The sequence below is a fragment of the Sebastes umbrosus genome, chromosome 5 (genome assembly GCF_015220745.1).
Source record: "Sebastes umbrosus isolate fSebUmb1 chromosome 5, fSebUmb1.pri, whole genome shotgun sequence".
Classification (NCBI taxonomy): domain Eukaryota; kingdom Metazoa; phylum Chordata; class Actinopteri; order Perciformes; family Sebastidae; genus Sebastes; species Sebastes umbrosus.
In genome coordinates this window covers 17985522-18013323 of record NC_051273.1, presented here as the reverse complement: position 1 = coordinate 18013323, position 27802 = coordinate 17985522, and the positions used below count along the sequence as shown (strand labels likewise).

The window sequence follows — 27802 nt, the reverse complement described above, 5'->3', positions numbered from 1 at the left end:
CACCGGAACCTCAGAAATACTTTACTTTACTATTGATTTCTTGCAATTTTGATCCTTTAACAGTTTGTTTTCGTGATATACTCACTGTAATGTGGTTTGGATAAGATGTCCAGCAAAATGTTTAAAAAATATTTACTAGAAGCTCTCTCTCTCTTACAAACTGTTATCTTGCACTACTTTGTTTGGACAAATCCAGTATTTGACACTGAGATGAAGGATTGCCTCACATGTTTCACCTGCCTGGGTCGCCGGTGAGATAACTGCTGACATGCGTACCCGAAGATGAGCTGCATTCCCAAAAACCCTGCCGACCTACCTCCAGTTAGCCAGCAGCTGTTTTAAGCAGAGGAAACAAATGGGCCACTTAAGCTCTCAGAGTGTGCTGTGAATCTCAACAAGTCAAATCCCTTCTGGCCCGACTTTGGGCAGAGTGACTTAAAACTGAGCGGAAGGAATGTTTTCTAATTGTTGGCAAGTTGGACGCTGTTGTTGGGTTTTCTGGAAACTATTGGAGTGAAGTTTACCTTGGAGGATGGCTGTTGTTTGTGGAACTGTGGATTTCTTGACAGAGGAGCTTTGGCCTGACTGGCACTAAATACTTTGGATCATGAATCGGAACACGAAGCTGGATGTTGTTTCTCAGCATCCAATCTTTTCTCCACCTCCTCTGTTTTCTCAACGTAACCATCACAAAGACTCACTCACCTTCAGTACCTCTTCTAACATGCTATATCAGAGATAGGCCCTCCTGCAGATTGGTGTAAACAAGTTGTGACTCAGAGGAATTGATGAAATGTGTACGGAGCCTCAGGATCCCAGAAGAATTCCTCCTTAAAAGTGGGAATTCAGCTGGTTGTGTAAAGTAGGAACAAACGTATTCTGATTTCCATATTAATCAAATATTGTTAGTTTCTTTTGTGCACTGCATAAAAAAAACAAATGCATGGCCACTTCAAGGTCAGGAAAATATACCACATGTTGAAGTGGTGCTCCTGCCAGTCTTTGCACCACCTGTAAAATACAGCCCAGAGTTCAGTCTCACCTCGTTGCCTCTCATTTCCTGCCTGAACTTGAAGAAAAACTCCTACTTAACACCCTGACACTTTTCTAAAACATTAAATACAATTTACTTTAAAATGTGTTTACTCGTATTATATCTTCTTTGGTGAGTTCACCTCTTGCAGTTAGTGTACTAGGGCTGCCCCCTCTCAGTCGAGTAGTTGACTAATTGATCGTTTTGGTCTTAGTCGACTAAGATTTCTTGAGTCAATTAGTCGTTTTTATGCTTTTTTTCATGCTGAATGACTTATTTCCAAGAAACTTATCAGCAAATCTCTGTTAAACACAAGATTTAAAGTGGTGCTTTTGTGTGATTCTTTGTGGAGAAACTCTGTTTCACGGATCTGTCGATTAAATCAACTCAAAAAATTGTATGACTGTTAGTCGACTAAGAATTTCTTTGGTCGAGGACAGCCGAATAGTGCAGGGGTTCTCAAACCTTTTGGGACCGGGGGGACCCCTTACAGTGCAGAATATTTTCCAAGGACTCATAATCGTAACACTGATTAAGCATAATGCTTACTACTATTTGTACTCTTAGATGCCATTGGAACTATTTGTATTCTAAAACTTTTCAACCTAAATACTTCAGGCCTGTTTCATAGTATTAAACAAAAACACATTTCAATTTGAATCACGTTAAGATGAGATGAGATAATCCTTTTATTAGTCCCACAATGGGGAAATCTGCAATGTTATTTCATGTTAATACCACTGATTTACCTTTTAAACAGAGGGTGATTTTATTGAACTTGCATTTGGACTCAACTTGACAGCATTTATAGCCTACATTTCAAGTAATTGATCTTATAGAATCACTGCTATAGTGTGCATTACGCACAGTATGTGATGAGTCTATGAAATGCTTTGCGAGCATCTGCAGTGATGGATAGAGAAAATGTTCAATTGGAGTTTCGTACAGACTTGCCTGTTAAACCTGAAGAAGTATGTAGATCATTTTCGTAATTCTTCATTCATTTTGAGGAGCTATTCTTGCTGAAAGTGCTCTCCCATTCGTTATTCTTCTCCAGGCTACCAGAGACAGCTGACCTACAAACGGCAGGATGGATCCTACAGCGCCTTCGGAGAAAGGGATTCCTCTGGCAGTATGTGGTAAGTCATTGTAGGTGTAGCTGTCGAAGTTTACACAACTCATACCAGCCAAGCTATGCTTAGCTGTAGCCACATTCTTCAGCTTGAACTGGGACATAGGTTGCTGGCCAAAGAAGTTTTTATCAGCATCTCAGCGCTCAAATTAATCTATTCCTGTTGATGTGTTTAAATCACTGGTTAGTTTTTCCTTCCGAGTGTTTATTTCAGGTTTACACTTCCCGGGGGCCGGCAGGCAGGCAGAACCATCTCATGATATTTATAAAAGTGAAATCAATGCTCTCAATGAGGAGCTCCACTGCTTGCATTTTGAGGCCCACGCACAATGTGCATACCTCTGGTTGATTTATGAGCCGAGGTTGGTATTATGATATTTAATAGAGCTAACGCTGTGAAACAGCAGGTTACATAAACGACAGAGAATCGTAAACAAACTGCATAATTGGATCCCTGAGGCGGGCAAAGCTGTCAAGGTTTATTTGCAGTTAATCAGGGTTCATATCCGTGGCACCGAGTGGACCCAGACCGAGTGGACCCACGCTGCTTTGGTCCCTGCAGACGAGCGATTGGAGACACTGTTATAAGTCGTCTGGAGCCACTTCACCTAATGGCTCTCGACCAGGGCTGTCAAAGTTAATGCAATAATAACGTGTTAACTTTGTCTACCAACTATGTCATACTAGCTTGTCGCGAAGGAGGCTAAATAACGCTCCAAACTTACACTACATTTTGGTGAGGAAAAACTTTCATGGCCATTTTCAAAGGGGTCCGTTGACCTCTGACCTCAAGATATGTGAATGAAAATGGGTTCTATGGGTACCCACGAGTCTCCCCTTTACAGACATGCCCACTTTATGATAATCACATGCAGTTTGGGGCAAGTCATAGTCAAGTCAGCACACTGACACACTGACAGCTGTTGTTGCCTGTTGGGCTTGAATTTTTCCATGTTATGATTTGAGCACATTTTTTATGCTAAATGCAGTACCTGTGAGGGTTTCTGGACTATATTTGTCATTGTTTTGTGTTGGTAATTGATGTCCAATAATAAATATATACATACATTTGCATAAAGCAAGCATATTTGCCAATTCCCATGTTGATTAAAGTATTAAATACTTGACAAGTCTCACTTTAAGGTACATTTTGAACATAAAATGTTTGATTAATTTTGCGATTAATCACGATTAAATATTTGCAATGATTGACAGCCCTACTCTCCACCTTTTCTTTTGACATGGTCCAGCTAATAGAAGTGGAGCATGCCTCCTAATGAGTCACTACCTGGGTGTAATTGGTAACATTAAACTGCTATGGAAACCTTGAACTCTTCCTGTGATGACTGCGAGAGGATATGAGGATGTAACGAGCAGCGGTTTGGAGTTTTCCTTGGCGCCCGGGGCAACAAGTGTGGGTTGTGGCGGGCACAACTTTAGATGGTGAACCTTCCGTAAACCTGCATCAGACACTTTATGAATCCATCAACAACATGTTTGCATCCAAAACAAGCCCGGCTTTTGTTTTGGTTCCAGAGTTCACGAGCGGAGCAGCGCATTTTACTGCATGCTTAAAAGCAGCCGTAATGCAGTGTTAATGTATTCCAGCTTGTAAAAATGTATTTGAGTGGAAATTGACAGGATCTAATGAAAAGATTGAACGTAATGACAAGGGCTGGCAGTGACGGTGTGGTGTGCAGCGCTGGCCAGCTCTGGTGCCAAGGCTGTTAACACTGCACAGAGCGGGCTGAGAGTTCACTGACTTCATGTAGTTCAGAGGCAGGGAGACACTGACGAGGACGAGTATGTTTTTAACCCCTGGCTCCTTTTCATGCTGAGCTGAATGAGAACGACCTGCTGTTTTGCAAAAACAGACCAACGTTGTGGTCGGGTGTGGGTTTGTGCAAACATGCATCGGTTTTGAAGACTTTTCATCGACTACGTTCACTCCCTAACCACTGACCTCAACTGTAGCCCTTGTAGCTAAACATAACCTCAATTTCAACCTTAACCTTGAGGTTTAAAACCACCGCTTTGGATTTTGTAATGTTTCTTTCCATCTTCTACCATTATCCCAGTACACACAACACACCCAGCCCCTCATTTCTCACTGTATATCTTCATCCTCAACTCTCTCACAAACCTAGTTAAAAAAAAAGACAATTTTCTAATAAAGGAAGCCCTCAAGTGTGCAGATGGAAACTAAAAAAATGCTTTTAACAAACTTGTCAAAAGTGAGCTCCCTCCTTCTATAATTATTTTTAAGAGTGGGTTAGTTTCTTTTTTTTCCATTTTCTCTGACAGTCTCAGTCCTTGGCTCTACATGTTGAGGCTGGCATGGCATTTGTGTCTGCCCAAAGACTGATCTGACAGCGTTAGCGGGGTTAGGGGGCTGAATACCAGAGATTGAAAGAACTGATATCTTCTGCTGTATTAAAGGAACAGTGTGTAACATTGCGGGGGATCTATTAGTAGAAATGGAATATAGTATTCATAACTATGTTTTCTTTAGTGTATAATCATTGACATAATTTCCCAGTTCGGTTGCAATAACAGCAGCAGTAGCACCTAATCCATCATTTCACCTTCACCAGCCTCAAGGCAGTTAACCCTTGTTGGCATAATCCAGTTTAATCTAAGGTTAAAGGACCTATTATGCTTTTGTGTTTTTTCCCTTTCCTTTAGTGTGTTATATGGATTTTTGTACATGTAAAGGTATAAAGCCCAAAGTCCACGCCAAAGGGAGTTACTCTCCCCCACAGAAACACTGCTCCTGAACTGCCTGAAACGTCTTGATTGAAGTCCCGCCTTTTCTTCCGTAACGTGGTGATGTCACCAAGTAACACATTTGCATAATACCTGCCTAGCGGCTAGTTTGGCACGCCCTCAAACAAAGCTAGTTAGAGCAGAAGAGTTTGCTTCAGTTCACTAATCACAACAGAGTGGGCCAGCTGACCAATCAGAGCAGACTGGGTCAGGAGCTCAAACAGAGCGTTTCAGACAGAGGGTTAAAAGAGGTGCTGCAGCACAGCCGGTATGAGAATAATAAATAAAGCATTTTTTGAACATTTGAACATGTTCTAGTAGAGACACAAAATACAAGTATGCACCTTACAATAAGCACAATAGGTCCTCTTTAAGTGATAGACGGATGCTTTCCAAAACAACACACCAGCAACGTCTCAATAGTTGAAGGCAAAAACAGGAGCTGGGAACACTTTCCAACTCATAACATTCCCATTTAAGCTTGTCAACCTAGGCTTTATCATGGAGCACACCCATGTATTGTCTTCAGATCTACCCTTTGAAGTACAGAGCTGGATAAGGTTAGCTCACAGAGGGAATATAGAAGTTAGAAAACGGGAGAAAGAATATGGGAATCAGGAGAGGGTGAGCCCAGCCAGCCAAAGGGCCGAGTGGTGGAAGTGAGCATGTCTAGTGCTTCCTTCCTTCCCCAAACTAAATCATATTTACACTCTCCAGTACCTTTCCCTGGGGCCCGACATTTAAAGCCAGTGACACAATATTACTTAACATTATAAAAATTCCAACAGGCTTGTGGCTTCATCCCTAGTTTTGTCTCCAGGGAGGAATAACATCCAGGTTCCAGCCAGGGAAGATTTAGTGTTTCACTTTATGGGAGCAAAGTTCTTTTTTTCCTACTCGTCTCCCCTGGTGCTCTTTCTTGGATTGTGCTCTCACTACTAGAAACTAGAGCACGACCTGTTTGTTTATTTCCTCATTTCCATCTTACTTTCTTTTTACGGTAAGCAGCTCGCCTCGTTCCTATAAGTCCGTCGTGGTCAGGGGCGCTGTAAAGGAATGTCTCGCTGTCACTGAGGAGTTGTCGGCCAAAGGCTGCAGCAGCTTTCGACCACTACCGGGAGGTCTGTTGTTTATGGATGAGTGTGTGTTTATTAGCTCAGCCGTGTCCCCCAGGGTTGACCTTGGCCTTTCTCCGTGGTTCCCCTGGTCCTTCTCCACCATGGCCCACTAAAACCACGGCTCATAAACTTCCAGTTGCACTCCCAGGCCAGCCACATTCACAACCTTCGTCCCTGGGATCGGTGTTTGTATAAGTTGCGGAATGCTTTTGGGGAAACTCCAACATACATGCAGAAAGATACTTGATTGGCCCGTGTGAGATTTCACATTTCTCAAGAGCACAGCTGCCGCATCCTGTAGCGGTGATCAAACCCCGCCGCACCCATCTGCTCCCCTTTCTTTTTTCCATTTCCTCAGATCCGTCTATACATACCAGCCCTTTCTCCGTCTATCTTTGACAAAAACATCCCTCCATCTACAGTCTTCTCTGTCAGCCCCCCACCCTCCCTCCTCCTCCTCTGTTGACAGATTGAAAGAGTGTGACTGGTTGGGAAACTTCTCACTCTGTTGAAAAAGTGATTGCAGTCAAACTCTTGATAGTTTTTTGGGGGGATTTGTCAGCACATGTTTCAAAGGATCTTAGCTGATATATCTCCTCTCTTATCTCCTTCCCCTCACCCGTCTTTATCTGTCTCACCCCCCTCCATCTCTTCTTCCTCCAGGTTGACAGCGTTCGTATTGAAGTCCTTCGCTCAGTCTCGGGGTTTCATCTTCATTGACCCCGAGGAGCTTCGCGCGGCCAAGTCCTGGCTCATCAAACATCAGCGAGATGATGGCTCCTTCCCCGCCATGGGACGCATCCTCAACAAAGACCTGCAGGTACAGTAGGCTTGTGTCTTGGTGGGGGGTGGGGTTAAAAAGAAAGAACAGCAGGGGCATTTTCAAACTTAATAGCTGTCCCAGAATTTACATGATTTTAATGGAATAAACTATTGGATTAAATATTCTTTGAGTTCTGTGAGTTTTACGAGATGGCGGTCTGTAGGACGTGAAATTATTATTCAATTATTTTTATTGATTTTCACATATATTTTACCGTCACAAAGTACTCAATACTCCAAAATAAGATACATCTAGAAACATAAAAACAGACTATTGCCAGGTATTACAATCTATAAGAGAAATATCACTTCAATGATAATAATAAAAATAATAATATTATTATTATTATTAGTAATATTAAATAAAATAAATTGACAAATTAAATAAATAAAATTTTAAAAAAAATACAAATGCTGAAAAAAATAATTAAACAACGTGAAATTTACTAAAAGCTAATGTGTGCTTTTGTCCACAGGGAGGGATCCATGGGAAGATCTCACTTACAGCGTATGTGGTAGCAGCTCTCTTGGAGACGGGGATAACCACAGAGGTAAGCAGCCAACAAAATAGCTTTTCACCGCCGTCTGTGCCACTCCTTCGCGGTCGCTGCTCAGTGTTTAGCTAAATTAGAAGTTTAGAACTAGTGTTTAATGTGACGGTACTTTAACATAACCTTACACGGCAGCTGGATTTTCACGATGTCACAAGATCAGCGAGAATCCCGGGATCACATATTGCATGAAAATCCATCTTGTCAGACCTCAAGTAATGCGTTTGTGTCCGGCAAGCCAGTGCATGGACTAATCAGTGTCCTGTGAGGAGCTACTGGCAGCTACGGGCATGGCTTAAGTGTATGTGTGACGACACAGTTTGTGGCGGCTCCTTAAGAGGTTAGCGTAGATGTTGCAATAGCATCAGTTATATCAGAACTGGAGAGTATTTCTTCATTGAAAGAAGAGCAAAGAACGGCACTGAAGGCTTTTTCTTGATGGAAAAGATATTTTTGCTCTTCTCCCGACTGGCTTCGGTAAGAGTTTGATTGACAGGTGGCTCATCCAATCACCTGACAGGTATTTTTTGAGAGTGCTTTCCCTCTCCAAACAGTTTGCAGTGAGGGCTTCTCAGATGGTTCTGCGCAAACAAACCATCTGGCTCCTCCAGGTTAACTTTAACAAGCCAAAGAAAGAAAACAAGTTGCCTGATCTGGTCACCTACAGCAGATGCATTGGTGTAAATTTGATTCATGATGTCAGCAGATTAAAAGGAGCCAGTCTTTTAATCAGTGCGCTACCTGTCCCACTTACTTTTGTAGCTCGTCCTACCAGCCCGCTGTGATTTTAAGTACAGGTCGTGTGTGGACGTATCGCTGCATTCCTGATAGTTGTGAAGATGGATGTGCTGGCAGTCAGCCTTCTCATATTTGTTATGCCCCAGTGCTGCTAATCTAATATCTAATCACGTTTTGGACTACATCAAAAGATCTGGGTTGACATGCAGAGACAATTAAGATTAGTGAAAGACACCTCGGTGCATTCCTCCCTGTCTCCTTCCTCTCCTTTCTGCTTTTTCCCCTTGCTGCCCTACTTTTCTCTCTGTTTTCTTTACTCTCTCGCTAGTAGCCTATGCAGCGTATGTGCTATTCAATCGCTAAAAGACATGGGAAAAGGTAGAGTTACAACAGTGAAATCCTCCTCAGCATGTGTTGCATACTCTGGCAATATGAAAGCCTCTAAACCTCTGATTGTTTTTGTCTTTGCTCTCCATTTGTCCACATAGTTGACTCTTTATTTAGCATTTCCTCTCGCTGGCTCCCCTCCATCCATCTGTCCCCCCCCTCTCTGCTATCTATCCCAAAGGGCTTCTTCTGAGAGTCTGTCCTTTTACAACTGATAAAAACTGAAAAGGTATCCTTCACATCAAAGCAGAACCTTCAACCCCCCTCCAATTTCACTTAATTAAAAGATGACTGCTGCAATTACAGTGAGTGGCTGTGGAGGCCTATCATCTCAGGGATGAGAGGGAAGGTCACATCTGCATGAGATGAAAGTCAACGCTCAACTTTATAATGGCCAAAATGAATGTTTATTCAATAACTGCAACTGAGCAGAGGAGGCGGTTGTGAGTTAGGACAGGGCGGCCTCTAAACAGTCGAACACTGAAAGAGATGATGATGGTGACGATGAGTGGAAAAGGGTATGCCAAAGGTCATGTCATGTAAGAGTTATATCTGATGATCGCAGTGGGGAGTGTAGGTTGCTGCAGCAAATAATGCAAAATACAATAAAAGATAAAGTCAGCCCTGCAGAAAATGTATTTGTTGTTGTTCAAAAATTAAACACACGGTATCTTCTAATGTACTTACGATAAACTATAGTCTATAGAGTGCATATGTGTGACAGTTATTATGTAGCAAATCAATGTACTTTTCCATTTTTTGACAATTTTAAAGTTGAAAACTTCACAAATACTGAGCACAAAAGATTTGTCACTTTTAATTTTTGTTTATGGAGCCATGACATGACCACTCACGACATCCTCAATAAAAACTATACAGTTATATGTATTTATATATTTTGGCACCTCCATAATAAAACAAACTGGAAGTTAAGTATCGAATGGTGCTTTATTATTTTAAAGAGGACCTATTATGCCTTTTCTCTTTCCTTTAGTGTGTCATGTAGTCTTTTGTGCATGTAAAAGGTCTGCAAAGTTAAAAAGTCCCAAGTCCAGACCAAAGGGAGTTACTCTCCCCGACAGAAACACTGCTCCTGAACTGCCTGAAATGCCTTGATTGAAGTCCCGCCTTTTCTTCGCTAACGTGGTGATGTCACCAAGTAACACATTTGCATGATACCTGCCTAGCGGCTAGGTTGGCACGCCCTGAAACAAGATAGTTAGAGGGGAGCTGTAGCGGAGTCCGAAGAGTTTGGTTCAGTTGACCAATCACAGAGTGTTTCAGGCAGAGGGTGAAAAGAGGTGCTTCAGCACACCCGGTATGAGAAAAATAGAAGTGTTTTTCTAACAGTAAAGCATGTAAACATGTTCTAGTACAAACACAAAATACAAGTTTGAACCTGAAAATAAGTATAATAGGTCCTCTTTAACCAGAATATACTCAAAACGGCACTTCAAATACAGCATTTTGACTGACACGGTTTACATCTTTAAACAGCAGGTTACCTCCAGTTGGAGAAGAAATATACATAAAAGTGTCCAAGCATGCAAATAAATATGCTTCTAGTTAGACTAAATTCAGGAAATTCAAACACGAATTCCACTGTTAAAACATCCACCTCTGCCCTTCTTGTAAGCTATTGACACATTTGTGTTCATCTTATGTTTCCTTCTGTCCTGTCTGATCCAGGAAGAGAAGGTGGCGGTGGCCAAAGCCAAGGATTTCCTGGAGAGCAACACCTACTCTGCAGATGACCCGTACACCACGGCCCTGTCTGCGTACGCCTTGGCTCTGCTACGCAGCCCGTACGCCCCGCTGGCCCTGCGCCGCCTCAACCACATGGCCATTACACAAGGTACTGCCTCAATCATCACTGGAGGTTCATTCATTCAGAGCTGCACAACAGACAAGCAAAGACCTGAATGAAAGTGTTATGTAACAACAAGACTAGTGCACCAGAAGAAATAATCACAGTGAGAATATATTTATTATTTCTGTGCATCTTTGCAACAACACAAAACTATTACAGTTAAAACCTCCTGCCTTAAGGCTGCTTACAGTTTGAACAAGCAGTGAGGCACGAGATATAGGACAGAAGTGAATCTGCTGTAGTGCTCAGCAGTGGTTCAGTCCACTCCTCCCTTTCCCCCTCTGTCCCTTATCTCACTGTTGGTTTCCTTTGGCCGTTTCCTTCTCTTCCTCTCCACTGAAACTTTCTGCAAGTTTTGGCACATTTGACTGAGTTTAGCGGAACAAAAAAACACGTTCTTCCTTGATCACAATAATTGTATTCCCAACGTACAATGAAGGCACAGGGCTTGGTTGCATAGTTGCTGAAAGATTGAGACAATTGGGATATTGATACAATGAGTCATATGATACAGGATGCCCTCCCCGCGCTCTCTCTCTCTCTTTCTCTGTGTCCTTCTCTCACTGTGTTTGTCTTTGTAGATGGACTCACCCACTGGAGTCTGACTGGCAGCACTATGACCGATGAGGACACTTTCATGGGCTTCAGCGATGGCCTCTCTCAGTCAGGTATAACTATTAAATGTAATACTACCTACATGCTGGAAATACAGGAGGAGAAAGTAGCTGCTTCCTGTCATCTTCTTGGCCAACCACACAGATCTGATACGGTCTGATTCCCCAAAATACAATGCAAAATCTAAATGAGAATCTAATTGTTGTTTGTTCCCAGTGGTGTCAGCTGAGGTGGAGATGACAGCCTACGGTCTTCTGACCTACACCCTGCTGGGGGATGTGGCTTCTGCTCTGCCTGTAGTCAAATGGCTCTCCCAGCAGAGGAATGCCTTGGGTGGTTTCTCCTCCACACAGGTAGCCCAGTTTCTCCGGCTTCTCTTGTCTTTTGGTTCAGCTACTTGTAGCATCATCAGTCCATGATCTAATCAAATTAAACAGTTGTTGTATGTTCTCTGAAAATAAGCTGTTGCTACTAAAGACTGAGTGTAATTTATTGATACCAAAACTCAAGTGTAAAGTAAATGTTTCTTCAACCCCCTGTGCAGGACACATGTGTAGCTCTGCAGTCTCTGTCGGAGTACGCCATCCTGTCTTATGTAGGAGGGGTCAACCTCACAATCTCACTGGCCTCCACCAACCTCGACTTCCAGGAGACCTTTGAACTCAACAGGGACAACCAGAAACTCCTTCAGAGCGCCAAGGTAACCACATCCACGGAGACAGTGACTAATATAAATGATTTCTTTAAGCGTGCTCCTCAGTGTTTTTGTTGGCGGATGAGGCACGACGATCGATTTGCTACGCCGCTGCCTTTGTCCGGGTCGACAGCTCTTTATCAACATTAGTCGCCAGCTCCACTAATGATTGCCAGCACTTCAGAGGCGCCACTACCCTTCAAGAGAAACCCCAGCGCTTTAATGCAATGTAGAAACTTTTCCCTCTCTATAATAGTGATTGACGAGCACCAGAGCCACACTCTGGCATTAAACATTAATCTCTGTTTCTATGTCCGGCTGTTTAGTAGCCAGGACCTTTTTCACACCGCCAAACCAAACCAGGCTTAACTGGACTGGATTTCCCAGAAGCACCTTTTTGGTCTGTTGATTTTATAACTGTGTTTTATTGGCCTGTTTGCCCACGCATTACAAATTTAACAGTGTGGGCACGCACCACCTTGGCCAGGGCACTGCGGCGTCAGGTCAACGCTGCTGCTGTGTGTGTGTGTTCAGGTGAGAGTGCAGTGCGTTCTCTCTGCCGGGCATGTTCCTCTGCTGTGATTAGTGGTGTCAGCTTAATTGGGGGCAATTAAGGCCTGCTGGTTAGTAGCCAAGGAACCACTAGTGGCAGTGGAGCAGCCTACAGCATTCATTCACTTGATAAATGACTCATTCACCTCTCCCTGCCCCCTCTGACTCTCTTTGTTTCTCCTCTTTCTTCTGTCTCTCTCTTTTTTGCAGATCCCCAGTATCCCCACAGGCCTTTTTGTCAGCGCTAAAGGAGAGGGCTGCTGCCTCATGCAGGTATTGTAGTACTCTCACAGACAAATAGACACATTTGCAGTCTTGAACATTGTACAAAAGGGAACTGTAATGATCTACTTACTTCATCGGCTCACAGCAATAATCTGCTGCCATTTTAAATCATTATTTTTAATTATTTTATTTTTTATATATATAATTTTTTTTTTTCAATGAATGTTTTGTTTAGAATTATGTGTTTTTTTTGTTAATAATTTCCAATGCATATCTTTAAAACCACTAAAATGTGATCACAAAAAACTGAATCTGCCAGTACAAGAGAGTCCGTTGCAGTCGTCCCATAACGCCCAAAGTCCTCCTTTTTAAATTGCAGTGATCTGGGAGAGTTTAGCCACTTGTTGTGGAATGTGTTGATCATTCCTGATGATTCCTGTGGTCCCCCGGACAGGATGCTGTTTACTTCCTACCTTGTCACAGACAAACAAAAGCCTCTTTCATAAACAGTCATTCTTCTTTTTAGTTCTGTCCTCTCTTCTTATCACCCATGTTTAAACGTTTGTCTCCTTTAAAACCAAACAAGGCATGAATGAAAAAGCACGAGCGATCAAAGGTGTTTACAATCCCGTTTTCGGAAAAACCTGAATTTGAGATATGTCTTGGTTTGACTGAGGCAGAGCCAGCCACAGCAGCGGATGTTGTGCTCTGAAACGTCTTCCAACTCGTTCTCCTCGGCAGGTTTTCTCTCACACACACACACGCACAAACACACAATTTCTCTCTTCACACCTCTCTACTTTCCCTCCATCCACACCTCTCCGTGCGTCAACACGGCCCTCTGACAGCCCCCCCAGGCCAGCAGCACCTGGGCTCTAATGAAATACAAGAGTGGGGCAATCAAAGAGACCTGCCTGTGTGTGTTTGTAGACATACTGTATGTGATGTGTCCTGTGCCTCAGGATTATTATTTAGTACCTTTGCAAAGGTCTCAAATCACACTGGATGATTTATTCAGAGTGTGTACACTTCTGGGAATAATAACCTTCTTTGAAATTAAAAAAGAGCGTCAAAGCAGGGAGTTGTCCTCAGGCTGAAATCGTAGTCTACTGAAAACATGTCTTGTGTCCGGTGAATATGATTTGTGGTTTATGCTTTAAAGTACTGCCTAAGTGTTTTTTTCCTGATGTTTTAGTCTTTTATAAGCCAGAGGTCTTAAATATTTCAACTTTTAAGTATTAATTCCAATTGATGATGCCAAAAGTTATAAATTTTCTTCATATAAAAATATTGTTTTTTACAAATAGCTGCCTCAAACACATACCAACTATTTGGCAAACCTGCTTTGATAGCAGACATTATGACAAGCTGATGTATGTCTCTATATCAGGACTCTGCTTGTTATTGGTCATATCCTCATATGAAAAAGTAAAGCCGCAACCTGTATATAAGAAGTGGACGCAGTCACCGTGACGTCACCCATTGGTTTGTGCACTGTCGTTTTGAAGCCTTGAGTTAGTTGTATCTTCTTTACATCCTTCTAAGGTACTGTCCTCCTGCTGCTCTCTGTGTGCCTGTAGATCGATGTGTCTTACAACCTACCTGACCCGGTAGCCAAGCCAGCCTTCCAGCTCAAGGTGGACCTGAAAGAGCCTTTTCAGGAGCGATACATGCAGTCCCCCTCCTCCTCTTCCTCCTCCTCCTCCTCCTCCTCCACCTCGTCTTCTCGTCATCCGTCCCCGTCCTCGCGCTCCCGGAGCCGCGCTGACAACCGCTCTGAGCTCAACCGAAAGCGGCGGGCACCCATCGATGACGACGACCCAGCAGCGCACCAGGACAAAATGGACTACCACATCTCCTTAGAAGTCTGTGCCAGGTAGAACACACACACACTACAAACAGTACAAGTAAAGAAGCCCCACACATAAACACACAGCTCTGCTTCTAACAACCCTGCATTTTCATCTCTGTGTAGGTGGCTCCATTCAGGATCGTCCAACATGGCGGTCATAGAAGTTCCCATGATTTCTGGTTTCCGAGCAGATGTTGAAAGTCTAGAGAGGGTACGTAATCACGAGTACACAAGGGTTAAAGCCCCGATACACCAAGCTGACGGTCGGCTGTCGGTCAGTTTGGGGCCGCTGGTTTCGCATCTGTTGGACTAGTTTTAGCGGTGTGTCCCGCACCGTCGGCTCTAGTTTGCCCTTGTCTGAGGTTTTTCGGCCAATTCAGCATGTTGAATTGGCGGTAGAGCCCTTCGGTGACAAAAATCACTCCGATTTTTCCCTTTTTGAATGATGAATACAGACTACCGCCACCTGCTGGTGTGAGGTTATTTCCTGTTACGCAGGCGCAGAACGTACGCGCTAACCGGCCGTAGTCTTTGTGTGTCCAAGTGCAACTTGTCGGCCAAGACGGACGGAGGCTGCATGACGTGACGCAACAGTCGGCCTACATCGCCGCTTTTGTACTTTGATGTTGGGTTGGTGTGTCTGGACCTTTAGAGATTGCACATCATCCTGAACATACACAGACCCATAGGCACCCCGTGGCTAATGTCGTACTCACAAATTTACTAGTAGTCAGGTAAGTGCCCAAACTGAAAGGCAGGTGGAAAGAGAGACAGATGCGTCCACATCTGGAGGCCATTTGACGAGAAAGCAGTTTGACATAGAATTCAACAGACTCCTCCTGTTTCCTTTGTAGGCTCGCATGTACACATTCACACCAACACAGGATGCATCCCTTAATGTACTCACATAAGCACACGTACTTTAGATATTTTTCCTGTGGTACAGTCAGTGGAGGATGTTGTGTAAATAGCAGGAAGGCGTAAGTGACATAATCTCCATTGTTGTAAGAAGTTGGACAGAACAGCTCCTGAAGACTTCCTTCAAATGGAACAGGCCCCTTTAAGTGTGTCTCCATGTGTTTGTATGTGTCATAGACAGCAAGGGGAAGATCATTAAGGTGAGGGTCCTTTTTTATGGTGTTTTCTTTAGGTATGATAAGAGAAAGACCAGGCGGCTCAGACCCCATGGAGTTACAATGACTTGAGGTCAGAGGCCATCGGGCCTCTCTGGGCCAAAAACACACACACACTTCTTGTACCTTGTGAGGTTCAGACTTAAAGAAACATTGTATGGTTTAGATAGGACGAGACAGATGTTCTGTAATAAACAGAGGACCGTATTAAAGTAAACAGATGTAGGATGGATGGGTGATTTGAGAAGTGGTTCTACTGATGGAGAGGGAGAGAAAAGCGATGATTAATTTAAAGGCTGGCTCCAGGTCAGCTCCCCAGCCACCCATCAGGAGCCTGTCCCTCATTACTAGACAGTTATAGGGCCTTAGTCTGCAGGCTTCCACCCCTAAAAGAGCCACCTCTCTGGCTACCTGGGGAGATGTTAAACACACATACACACACACACATGCACTCCTGTGAGTGTGTCAGTCGAGGCTGACCCGAGTCGTAGTGGCTAACAAGCTCAGTTTACACCCCCGCTGGCCTCCCTTGGAGTTTTACTGCTGCCTGCCCGACTGCCACTGACATTCCTCAATTTATGGTGGCAAGCTTGGCTTCTCCAGTCATGTCTAGTTGCGTTCATGGAAGCTGAATGATTAGTCCGGTGACTGACTGGGAGCTACAGCAGCCATGGCCTCTTATCACCCAATATAATGAGCTTTGTTTAACGACGCAGAACACACTGTTGGTATAACGTTGGAGCTATGGGAGTTCATTGGCGATGTTTAGTTGCTAGATAGACAAACAATGCTTTTGTAAACAGAGAGACCAGTAGTGTGTGTGTGTATAAGAGAGAGATTGTGTGTGTGTTAGTGTGTGTGTGTGTGTGTGTGTGTGTGTGTGTGTGTCTCAGTGGCGCCAGCTCAGGCTGAGCACCTCATAAACCCCTGCTGTCCAAAGGCTGCCACCTTTGACAGAATGAAAAATCCTCCCGCGGGGGGGAATTAACTCTGCTGGCTCTCTATGCACACACTCAAATTTGCAGTAAACAGCTTCCGCATTACTCATTCATACATTCATACATTCATATTTACTAGATATGGCCATGCATGTCTGATACAACTCTACATTTGTACACAAAATACCAGACATTCTCTTAAAGGTGCTAGACTCAGAGGTTGCTTGTTAACAGTGACACCTGTGGCCGTCAAGTCAACAGCAGCCGGCATCCTGTTGCTCGCACTCGCACTACGTAGACACGAGCGAGCATCGGTCAGAACAGTGAGGCGACACACACGAGATTGAACATGATTGGCAGTAATGTTAGTTTACCTGTCCAATAGGAATTTTGCCAGCTTGGGTCTGTTTTGATACCCAAAATCAAACGAAGGTTCCTCCTTGAATCGAAGGCCCGGCCGATGTTAACACATTCCTGTTTTGCGAGACGGGCTTCACTAGATATAACTTTGTTTTTTTTTATGCTTCCGTGGAGTTTCTGTTGGAGTCTGAGTTGTGGTGGGGGCAGGTCATTTGTTGGCGTTAGAGGACTGCATTGCTAACCAAACGTTAGCTATCATTGCACAATGTTAGCCCCCTAGAGGAGATGAAAATAAGGCATTTACGAGCGCGCATGACGTCCCATCGTTGGATTTTCACAGAAAAAACGTCCCACATTCTTCACATTAAAAGCAATCTACAGGCTGATAGAGGAAACCCAGAAAGTTGCGGAAGGTCTCATTTTTAGGTTAGGTTACAACTTGTTCACACATCGACAATAAAAAACGATTAAAAATGTTTATACGTGTAAAAACGTACAAACAGTCCCTTTAAGTATAAAACACCTAAATGTTGATTTCACCTAATAAAGGGTTAGCCGAGTCCATGATTGGTAACCTGTACATTTTCCACCATGCAGCCATGTCGTGGTAGAATGGTTTGCAGTCCAGTTGTGGCCCACAGAGCACATTCAAATGAGGACTCTGACAGAAGTGCAAATTATGAATCAGTTAGCTGATTCGAATCGTTCTGTTCAGTTCAGTTTAAAGATTAGTTGTCACTGACTATGCAGTTTGTTCACTATTTGTCACATCTCTGTTCAAATTCACTTCAGTGTGTACAACAGTAAGTGAACATACCACCATTCAGCGTCATGACTATGCAAGTGCTCTTTATAAGGTTAACAGCTCACCTGTCACGTATTTATCACATTTATCAGATCATGACTGCTTCTGTGGTTTTCAAGCACTTCTATAGTCAACCCAGGGTTTATTTTACATGTTTAATATTTAATCTCAGTGAATAATGAACCCTGGTTAGCATGAGACGGAGCTGTCCAGTTCGCTGTGGTGCTGATTACTAATTTGTCCCTTTTCATGTCCATGACTACTAGTTTTGCATTAAAGGGGAACATTATTAATATCATAACTTTAGCCAGTTATAATGACACATAGACTGCTCGAAACATATCATAACTAATTATAAATTCGAAGTTTCTGAAATGGAATAATGTCTTCTAAACATCAATAACCTGCTATAGCATGACTTTGTGAGCATTAAGTAAAGTGACAGCACTATATTGCTATATTGCTTGAGTCCAGTTGTGTTGTGTGTTTTTTCTACATAATGAGCCTGATTTTCTCGTGTCTTTGTCAACAGCTGCTGATGGACAAGCGAGTGGGTCTGAAGAGATACGAGCTGAATGGAAGAAAAGTATTGTTCTACTTTGATGAGGTGAGTTTAATCCAAATCCCTCCATGTTGTGTCCATTAGGGCTCATTTCACAGAATGCTGTATGTGTGGAGGTGGTGGATGAGGAGAGGGTTACTCACCAGTGTTTGCTCAGAGTTGGGGAGAATTTTGTATGTGTGTGTAAAAGTGTATTAGTGTGAATATTTGCATTGCTCTTTCTGGGTGTTTTTGTAAGTATTTTTTTCTGTGTGTGTGTCACCCTTTGTTAGATCCCCAGCCAGTGTATGACGTGTGTGGCCTTTCAAGCTGTCCGGGAATACATTGTGGGCAAGACAGCACCTGTTCCGGTCAAGATCTATGACTACTACGAACCAGGTGTGCCTCTGATGAATATTTTAAGTACTTTTTTTACTTTTTTAGATTATTATTTTGGGTATTTTCACCTTTATTTGACTGAGAACAGTGTAGAAAAGGAGGGCAACAAAGGTCCCAAGGCCAGAATCAAACCCGGGACATTGCGGTTATATGGCATGCGCTGTAACCACTCGGCTCCAGCACTGCTCTTTAAAGAGTTACAGAGCAGCAAAACTGTCCAACGCGCCATGATTTATGAAGTGGCTTCTGTTTCTTTGTGGAAATTGGATTTTCTTTCAAGTTTACGACCTAGTTATGGTGAGCGTCATCATTGTCTTGTGTGTGTGGATGTGTGAACGTGCTGGTGTGGGTCTGTGCTTTTCATGCAGCCTTTGAGGCCACCCGGTTCTACAACGTCAGCGAGAGCAGTCCGCTGGCACGGGAGCTGTGTGACGGACCCACCTGCAATGAGGTGGAAAGTTCAACCAACCAGTGGATAGGTAAAGCTCATGCTACACCTTTAATGTCTCACAGACACCCAACTTATCACCAGTCTCTTAAAAGCATTTTTTTTTTTGCAGGTTTTGTGCAGGCAAACCAGTGCAACAATGTGTTCGGCTGTCTGGAGGAGGAGCAGTTTGAACGGTGCACCTGCTACCGGGACTGCGGTTACGACGGCGAGCCGGTATGTGGGTCAGACGGCCAGCTCTACCAGAACCAGTGTCAGATGGAGGTGTTTGCTTGTCGAAATGGGACACGCATCAAGCAGGTTCCGCTGTCCCAGTGCCCTCACGGTAAGAGCTCTCTCATCGCACATCACCTGACATAACCCGACCTTTGACCTTACAACTAGTCATGCTCCATAATTCACTCATGCTGCGGCTTGCACTACTATAACCTGCTTCCAGGAACCTGCTACCTGAATCTCCACAACACATCTCACATTGTTTTCAACGATTGACTGACGGTTACAGAAACAATCCACCAATCAGAGTTTAGTTGGCAGGATTCAGAAGTAGGCGTCATCTTCTTGCATAGTTATCTAACTACCTACTGTAGCTACACTCGTGGAAAGGAGCGACAGCTCGGAAGAGATTGACTCATCAGTTGTAAGTCCATGTGCAGAAACAAGCTCTTAAGTCAACATAATTATTTCATATGTGAAAAACGTTAACTGCTCCGAGCATCCAGTGCGGCAGCTACTGATTGGTTAGGGCAAAACAAAACAAGAAATTTGCTAACATGAACACAACGTCGGGCTGAATGGATGAATTGAAACAAAAAGGCAATTCAGCCTGAATATCATGATAATGCTACGAGACATGAATGGAGATAATTGCTGAGATTACCTACATTTCACTATATTTTGAAATCTCATATAAGCGTGAACGTTACTGACGTCAGACGCACGCACTAATAAACAATAGAAATAAGCACAGTTAAATTTATAGTGGTACTTAACCCACAAAACAGGTCAAGTTAATCAAAAATTATCAGTTTTTTTATTTTAAGTTTAGACTACTTAATCTATTACTTTGAGCATTTGGATTTATAGTGTACTACTGCTTATCAGATCTCGCTGTGTGCATCCCAGAGCAGCTAATATCAACTGTTTATTTATACAATAGGTGGGCTGTAACTCGCAGACATTGACGGCATATCCCAGGACTTTTCCTCCCTTTAGAAGAAACAAATGTGTCCGTATGAGTACGTGTTCTCGGGAGCTCTTGTGAGCTTGTGTATTTTATCGGATACAGTCAGTTGGCTTAGCTGTAGCTCAATGTGTGTGAGTATAATGGTCCACATTGTGCACTCATCTGTGTCTGTTCACAGGCACGTGCAAGTGTGTCTCTGCTCATCTGTGTGTGTGCGCCGTTATCTGAGCTGTAGAAACAGCTGTTCAGGTGTTGAGCTGATTACTGGATGAGTTTTCTGAGGAGAGCTACCCGCCGTTCACCCCTCCGCCCCCCCCCGCCACCCTCTTTCGCTCTCTGCTGTATTACAGGGCTCTCTCCAAATGACAGAGTGCTTTTGTCCAGCCCTTTGAAATCCTTGTCACATTCCTTTCCGACGCGCAGCCCAACAACAAAGGAGCCTTCATGTTTGTGGAGCAGATTGGGAAAAAGCATAGACAAAACTTTGGTGGGAAAAGACCTCGGCTTGTGCCAAGTGGTTCATGCTGTAGATCATCAAAAGAATCATATTTTTGTTTAGAGCTCCCCGACCTTGTTTGTTTGTGTATGGTTGCGTGGAGGAGATCACCGTTTCCCTGTTTTGAAAACGGAAAAAGATATAATTTGTTTCCACACACGGTCCCTCCGGCCATGCTTTGGCCCCTGCTATTTTTGGAAAGATTTAAACGCAGGCCTCTGTTGAGACTGAGTGTACATCATTGTTTTGCCAAGAAGTGCTGCTCAGTGGGGTGGATAATGCTTCTGGGCAGTATTTAGATTATGCAACACTGAAACTCTGTTGAATTCATTACTAGGTTTTTCTTTTTTTAGGTGCAATGGCAGCCACATAAATGTGAATAATCTAACGTGTGTGTGTGTTTGTATTTCCAGTGGAGACCACGGTGGAGGACAGGCAACCAATAGCAAACCAGGAAACTGAGCAGCCCTCAGTGCCTGTACACACAGGTAACTCCATCTACCACACCTTTCCCCTTCTCGTACACAGCTTTGCATTACCTTCCATCTCCCTGCTAAATCCAGCTTTTAAGAGTCAGCAGCATGTTATGTATGTCTGAATGCTACAGGTTTGATTGTTCCAGGAATATAATCAGATTCTGAATTCATTAAAGGTCAATCTGGGCCTCTGTGTCAGCTAAATGTAAATGTGAGTCGAGATTTCAGGCATGTCATATGTAGTTTGCGTATTGGCTTTTCATTAAATGCCCTGCGATAGTCTGGCGAACTATCCAGGGTGAACCCCGCGACCCTGATTAGGACAAGCGGTTACAGATAATGGATGGGTTTTTATTCAATTGTGTGTTTTTTTGGTAATGTGGAGAACGGGAGTTCACAAGGGCAGAAAGAAGAGATGAAAGGGTGCGTGTGGGGTTGTAAAACTGAGAAAAGAAAGGGGGGAAAGATAGTCAAAGAAGGATGAGCGGGAGACGAGATGAAAGAGGAAAAATTTCAAGGTAGAAAGAGAGAGAAAGGATGAGAAGAAAGTAGGGGGAAAGCAGATCCGTAGTTAGGTGGGGTGTGCGGCGGCACATTCCCCTGCCACCACATCATGTCTAGAGTCGGCGTGATAAATAGGTGGATAGGTTTCACACTGCCGGCTTGATTGTTGCTCTGCCATGAGCGTTAGATCAGCTGCCACTTCCAGAGAGGCAGCCAGAGAATTCCTGATAGGATGTTTGGCTGCGTGCGGAGGAGGGAGGATGTAGCTGTGTTACATTTGGCAACAAAAACATTAAAAAAAAAGGCACCGCAAGTCATTCACAAGCTGCAGAAGTGTGCATAACTATACGTGCATGCTGTGTGTGCGTGGATTGCATGTGGTGATGTGTGAGCTGTTCACTCATATATAACATTAAGGTCTGCTTATGTGAATGTTTGAGTTGTGTACAGGTGTGTGTGTGTGTGTCTGTGTGTGTGTGTGATGTGGCACAGCCTGCTCTGACTTGTTTCCCAGCCTGCAGCTCCCGGTAGCTGCTGCTCACAAAGCTGCTCTCAGTCAAAGGTCTCTGTAGTACAAAACGCTTCACACTCACCACAGGAATGCTGTTATGCACTCACACACACTCACATATATATCTATATATGCACACACACACACACACACACACACACACACACACACACACATATTGCATGCTCACACAGGCAAATACGCCTACCCGCACAGACACACACACTCACTCAGCTAGAATATGATAACCCAGGGGTGATTAGATTGAATAAGTACTGTAAAAACACTGTCATTGTAAACCATTAGAATGTTGACGACATGCCCGCTAAGTGCACCGAGAGTGTAATAGGTGAAGGCGGGCTGTGCCAAGGAACTGACAGTTTCCACTGGAACAGCGGAGGAAGCTGAAGCTCTGGAATTAGCTTCCCTGTGCAGACTTGTCTTATTAGTGAACTTGTACCAGAGGACAACATGCACCATAATGGATACGTACACTTTGCAGGCTTCATTTGAGATCAAAATGTTCGTGTGCATGTTCTTTAGTTTAATTTCCATCTTTAAGAATCAAATGTTTACATATGCTTTTTTTGTGTGTTTTTGTGTGTTTAGTCCAATGTGTACCTCATGACTTTAAAGATGTAAAATCAGATTGAAGTGGACTTATAGTAGGTTCTCATAGTAAACATTTAATAAAGCTATACTGAAAAGAATGAGCATGCTGTGTGAGAATACAACATGTTAAGCAGGGAGGGACCCCTACTGTCCGTGATGGGGTATTGCTGCAAGAAGCTTCAGATGTACAGGATATTAATTAAAGGTGCCCTGTGGAGTTTCTTTTTAAAAACTAAACTTAACCTGCTATTTAGTACACTAAAACAGTTTTTAGTGTGTCTGAAACCTTAGTATGAAATAGGGCTGTTAGTCGATTAAGATATTTAATGGCGATTAATGGCATCATTGTCCATAGTTAATCGCAAATTAATTGCACATTTTTTATCTGTTCAAAATGTACCTTATAGGGAGATTTATCAAGTATTTAATACTCTTATCAATGTGGGAGTGGACAAATATGCTTGCTTTATGCAAATGTATGTATATATTTATTTTTGGAAATCAATTAACAACACAAAACAATGACAGATATTGTCTAGAAACCCTCACAGGTACTGCATTTAGCATAGAAAATATGCTCAAATCATAACATGGCAAACTGCAGCCCAACAGGCAACAACAGCTGTCAGTGTGTCAGTGTGCTGACTCTACTATGACGTGACCAAAACTACATGTGATTATCATAAAGTGAGCATGTCTGTAAAGGGGAGTCTCGTGGGTACCCATAGAACCCATTTTCATTCACATATTTTGAGGTCAGAGGTCAAGGGGAAATTTAGCTAAGTTTTGAGCGTTATTTAACCTCCTTTGCAACAAGCTAGCATGACATGGCTGGTACCTGCTACAACCTAAAAATCATGATTTGCGTTAATGCATTAAAGAAATTAGTGGCGTTAAAATGAATTTGCGTTAACGCATTATTACCGTGTTAACTTTGACAGCCCCAATATGAAACCAATAGTACATGAATTGTATACTATTTCCGGTGAAATATTACAGTATGCAAACGCTTGACACTACCGTTCTCCTAATACATCCATGGACACTACGGCGGCATAAATATCCTGCAATGCAATGAGGTAGTGACGACAACTTTCATAACGGACGTTGACGGACAACTCTGTAACATCAATAACGCTTCAATTTCTTATAATTTGATAGGCGGAATATATTTTTAAAATTAGTTCAAACTTTGATTCTCATGAACCGTCGTTTTGGTCACATGAGGTTGGCACGGGTTACCACGGTTACATGTCTCCAACCGGCGAGGGGGCTCTCAGGAAGTGACGACGTAAATTCCTGGTCAGTGTGTCCGGAAAGATACACACTACTGTTTCTTCACACAAACATATGTTGAACGATAGTATTGAGTATGTAGTGTATCGTATGTGATTATGGACGCAGCCTATATTTACATCCGGTGTTAAACACCAGAAAGCATTGTGTGTGTCCTTGATGTCCAACAAACTTGTTGAATGTATTTTCTTCCTCATAAAACAACTGCAAAGTCGATTTTCCTTAAAACTTTGAGTTTCTAGTTTACGTCCATGTGTGCTGTTAACTGCCTTCTTCTTCTTCCCCTCCACATTGCTATGTTTCTTTGCAAGTAACCTCCACCTTAAAATCAGTGGAAAAGTATAGAACCATTGGCAGGGATGTGTATCAGACATGCGTGTACGTTCTTGTACGCATGTGCAAGAACAGACAAAACAGAGATCCATATGTAACAACATTGCTCTGTAAGCTTCTACTTCACATGGTACCTTTAAGTCTCTATGTGTTATTTACTCTTCAGCAGCTAAATCAAGTACTAGTTCATTCAGATATTGTGATCAACCATTTAATGGCTTCCTGGCCAACTCTCATTTGGTGTAATAAAGTGTCTCCGTTTTTCTCTCCAGGTGAAGAGGAGCAGGGGTCCATGGCAGAGGTGTCCTACTACTCCTATGAGTACGACCCAGATTCGGAGCCTTTCCTTGCTGATGCAGAGGCAGGGGACCATTTTGACCTTCCTGATGGTGCGGGGGATGTAGAGCAGAAGGTGCTCCTGCCAGCAGATACCCAGCTACCCACACTGGACACAAAAAACACCCCTGAGCGATGGTAGGAGACGCTCCAACTATTCGTTTGCTTGTTTTTTTTTTATCATACGTTAGGTTTCTGAATCTCAAGCATGTTTCTAGGCCCAATCCCAATGTCCACACTCACAGACTCACAGACTTTGAGGCGCGTTCCTGCAAAGTCTGTGAGGGTTTAGGGCTGTCCCACTGTCAAATCATCAAGTCCTTGAGGGCTCTCTCGCTGACGTTTTGAGCCCTTTATGAACACTTTCTTTAAGTCCTTAGGGGGGGACGTTGGGATCGGGCCCTAGTGTGTTTTACCTAGATCTAAAAGCCTCTGAACACCCACACAGGTGTTCTCAGTTATTCTGGCTGATTATACCTCTGCCCTCCTGGATGAAGGTAGGCTGAAGCTGTGATGGGAATGTATTAAGTCACTGATATTCTTCTACCAATAAGAATGATAAAGGTGTAATTTGTCCCGCCCCTAACAGGTTGAATAAAGCCAACAGGAGACTCAGGAAGATGTTACTCAACTAATCTCTACACAGTCCTGAGCAGAGCTCTAATCAACCGGATTAACTGAAAACACCTGTGTGGGTGTACAGAGGCTTTAAAGGATAATGCTGGTGTTATTCTATTTCTATATCTTTCTTTCTGTCAACAAATCCTGTGAGAAGACCAAAACCAATAAACTCGTTCATTCTTTCAAAAGTAAATCTTTAAAAACAGATCACAAATATACACTTGTTTTTTTTTTTTTAAAAGACTAAATTATTTACTAAAACAGCTGGGCAAACATTGACAAACATTATTCAAACAGGAGTAAATAGTGCATTTGTTGGGGACTGTTTTCAGACACAGATTAATACCTGTTTGCTCTATTAAGTATTTACAGATGCAGGAAGATGTATTGTATGTGGGATTGACTCAAAATAAACTACAGTGCCCGAACAAAACAGTTATATCATTCGGTCAGAAGTAGACTGTCATTTAAAGCTGAAGTAGGCGAGCTTGGAGCAAATATGATTAAAAAATGTTATTTTTATAAAACGGTCGCTATATCATGACAGTAGTACATGAAACAGGTAACCTGAAAAAAAATCATGTTCCTCCGGTGTCCTCCGGTGCTCCTAACAGCATCTGCAAGATTTCACAGGGCGGAGGAAAACAAGCAGTAAGAGCTGATCTGAGGTCTGCTGTCCATGAGAGCCGGCTGTCAATCACTCGCGAACTCCGACCAAATGGTCAAACTAGGCAGCGCTGATCAAATATGAATCAATATTATGTTACGTTAATGCCTATTTCTCGCCTCAAATGTTGGAGCCAGACCTTTCTCTAGCTCTGACACAGTGCTGTGGAGATAGGTCTGACGATGTGAGACTAAAGTTTATCTAACAAAGTCTCTCCACAAGTTCTGATTACAGATTTATATTGTTCAGTGAACAGAAGTGTTTAAAGTGTCTGAAATGATCTTATAATGAAAGTTTGTCCTGTTTTCTTGTCATCCACAGAAACGCTCACTGAGTGAAGCCATACCCACCTCCAAATTGTACATTATTTGTGAATATGCTAGTGAATGGAAAGAGAAGAGAGACTTGGGACTTGTTCAGCCTGAGAGGAAGAGATGATGGAGTCTGGAGAATGAGTGAGTGTGTGTGTGTGTTTTTAGCTGTTGGACCGTTTTGAATGGAGTGTGTGTGTGGATGTGTTTATACATTTGTGTGTGTGGATGGATGTGACTGTGTATGACTGTTATTAAGGTAGTGTCCTCCAGACTTTATTGCTCTTCCTCCAGACTCCTGGTCACCAATAGGCACCATAGCGTCTTTGTTATTCACTGTACTGCCTTTATAATCACTAGAAGAAATAATCAAGTATTTATGTTTGTAATTACACCTGACTTTAAGCAAAATATTTTGTTATATTTTCTATCTGTGGTATTTATTTGTAGCTAGAGGTCATATCATTTTTATTTTATTTTATTTTTAATTTTTTTTGTCATCGCCCGCCCATACAGTCTACTTTCAGCCTTTGTGGTTCTTTGAGTTCAAACAAAAGATATGTGCTGTCAAAGGCTTTTTTTTCTTTCATAGCTTTAACCCAATTACTGAAATGTTTGATGAAATTCCTGTGCTGGTATCCTGCTGGAAAAAGACATATGCTAACCATATGCTTTACAGAAACATAAGCTCAAATGTTTTTCATTTTAAAGATTTCTTTGGCTTTTTTGCCTTTTATTGGACAGCACAGTAGAGATCAAGAAAAGAGAAGGGGACTGACATGTAACGAAGGTCTCTGACCGACTCAAACTGGTCCACCAGGACACACCAGCTCAAACGTCATCTACTCTCAAGTCACCTCTCACCTTACCTACCTTGAGATTTGATTGTACAGTTCATAAGCTATTGTGTTTTTTGTTTAAATTTTGATTCGTGAAGCAATCAACTTAAAAAAATCAAGAATGAAGTTTTGAATTTCTGTAAATGTACCAAATTTGATTAAATGTAGCCCCTATTCATATAAAAAAAAAATTGTGCTTTTTAAAACAAACGAGAATAAAATTTGTATACAATCCAAGGTTTGGGTTTTGACGCTGTGGTTAATAAGCAGACTAGACTTGCTTATATATCCAGTCATTAAAGGGACTCTATGTAAGAATCAGAAATTGCTTGTTAACAGTGACGCCTGCGGCCGTTAAGTCAACAACAGTCAGCATTCTGTTGCTCGCGCTTCAACAGGCATCATGTTGATTAACGTTAGCAACATTAGCCAGCTAAAACCACACTATCACTTTATATTTCACATGCTTGGCAGTAATGTTAGCTTACCAAACGAAGGTCCCTCCATAAAATCGAAGGCCCGGCCGATGTTGATCCTAGTTTTCCCCCGACGTCGGTCACATTCCTGTTTTGAAGACGGGCTTCACTAGATATATACCTTGTTTTTTTGTGCTTCCGTGGAGTTTGGGTCGTTTG

General features: G+C 42.8%; 1 protein-coding gene across 1 annotated transcript in view; it reads left to right on the top strand.

Annotated features, from left to right (window-relative positions):
- The window catches only part of cpamd8 (C3 and PZP like alpha-2-macroglobulin domain containing 8), a 54331-nt gene extending 26926 nt beyond the window's left edge, over positions 1-27405 (top strand). Inside the window, exons 28-44 of the mRNA XM_037769777.1 lie at positions 2091-2172; positions 6713-6869; positions 7348-7422; positions 10237-10402; positions 10999-11085; positions 11249-11385; positions 11577-11732; positions 12489-12551; positions 14084-14379; positions 14479-14566; positions 18124-18198; positions 18426-18531; positions 18900-19010; positions 19092-19304; positions 21075-21149; positions 24666-24867; positions 26339-27405. Coding sequence (XP_037625705.1) covers positions 2091-2172; positions 6713-6869; positions 7348-7422; positions 10237-10402; positions 10999-11085; positions 11249-11385; positions 11577-11732; positions 12489-12551; positions 14084-14379; positions 14479-14566; positions 18124-18198; positions 18426-18531; positions 18900-19010; positions 19092-19304; positions 21075-21149; positions 24666-24867; position 26339 — 2090 coding nt within the window. The 3' untranslated portion in view covers positions 26340-27405. The remainder of the gene's footprint in view (positions 1-2090; positions 2173-6712; positions 6870-7347; positions 7423-10236; positions 10403-10998; positions 11086-11248; positions 11386-11576; positions 11733-12488; positions 12552-14083; positions 14380-14478; positions 14567-18123; positions 18199-18425; positions 18532-18899; positions 19011-19091; positions 19305-21074; positions 21150-24665; positions 24868-26338) is intronic.
- The last annotated feature ends 397 nt before the right edge of the window (positions 27406-27802 follow it).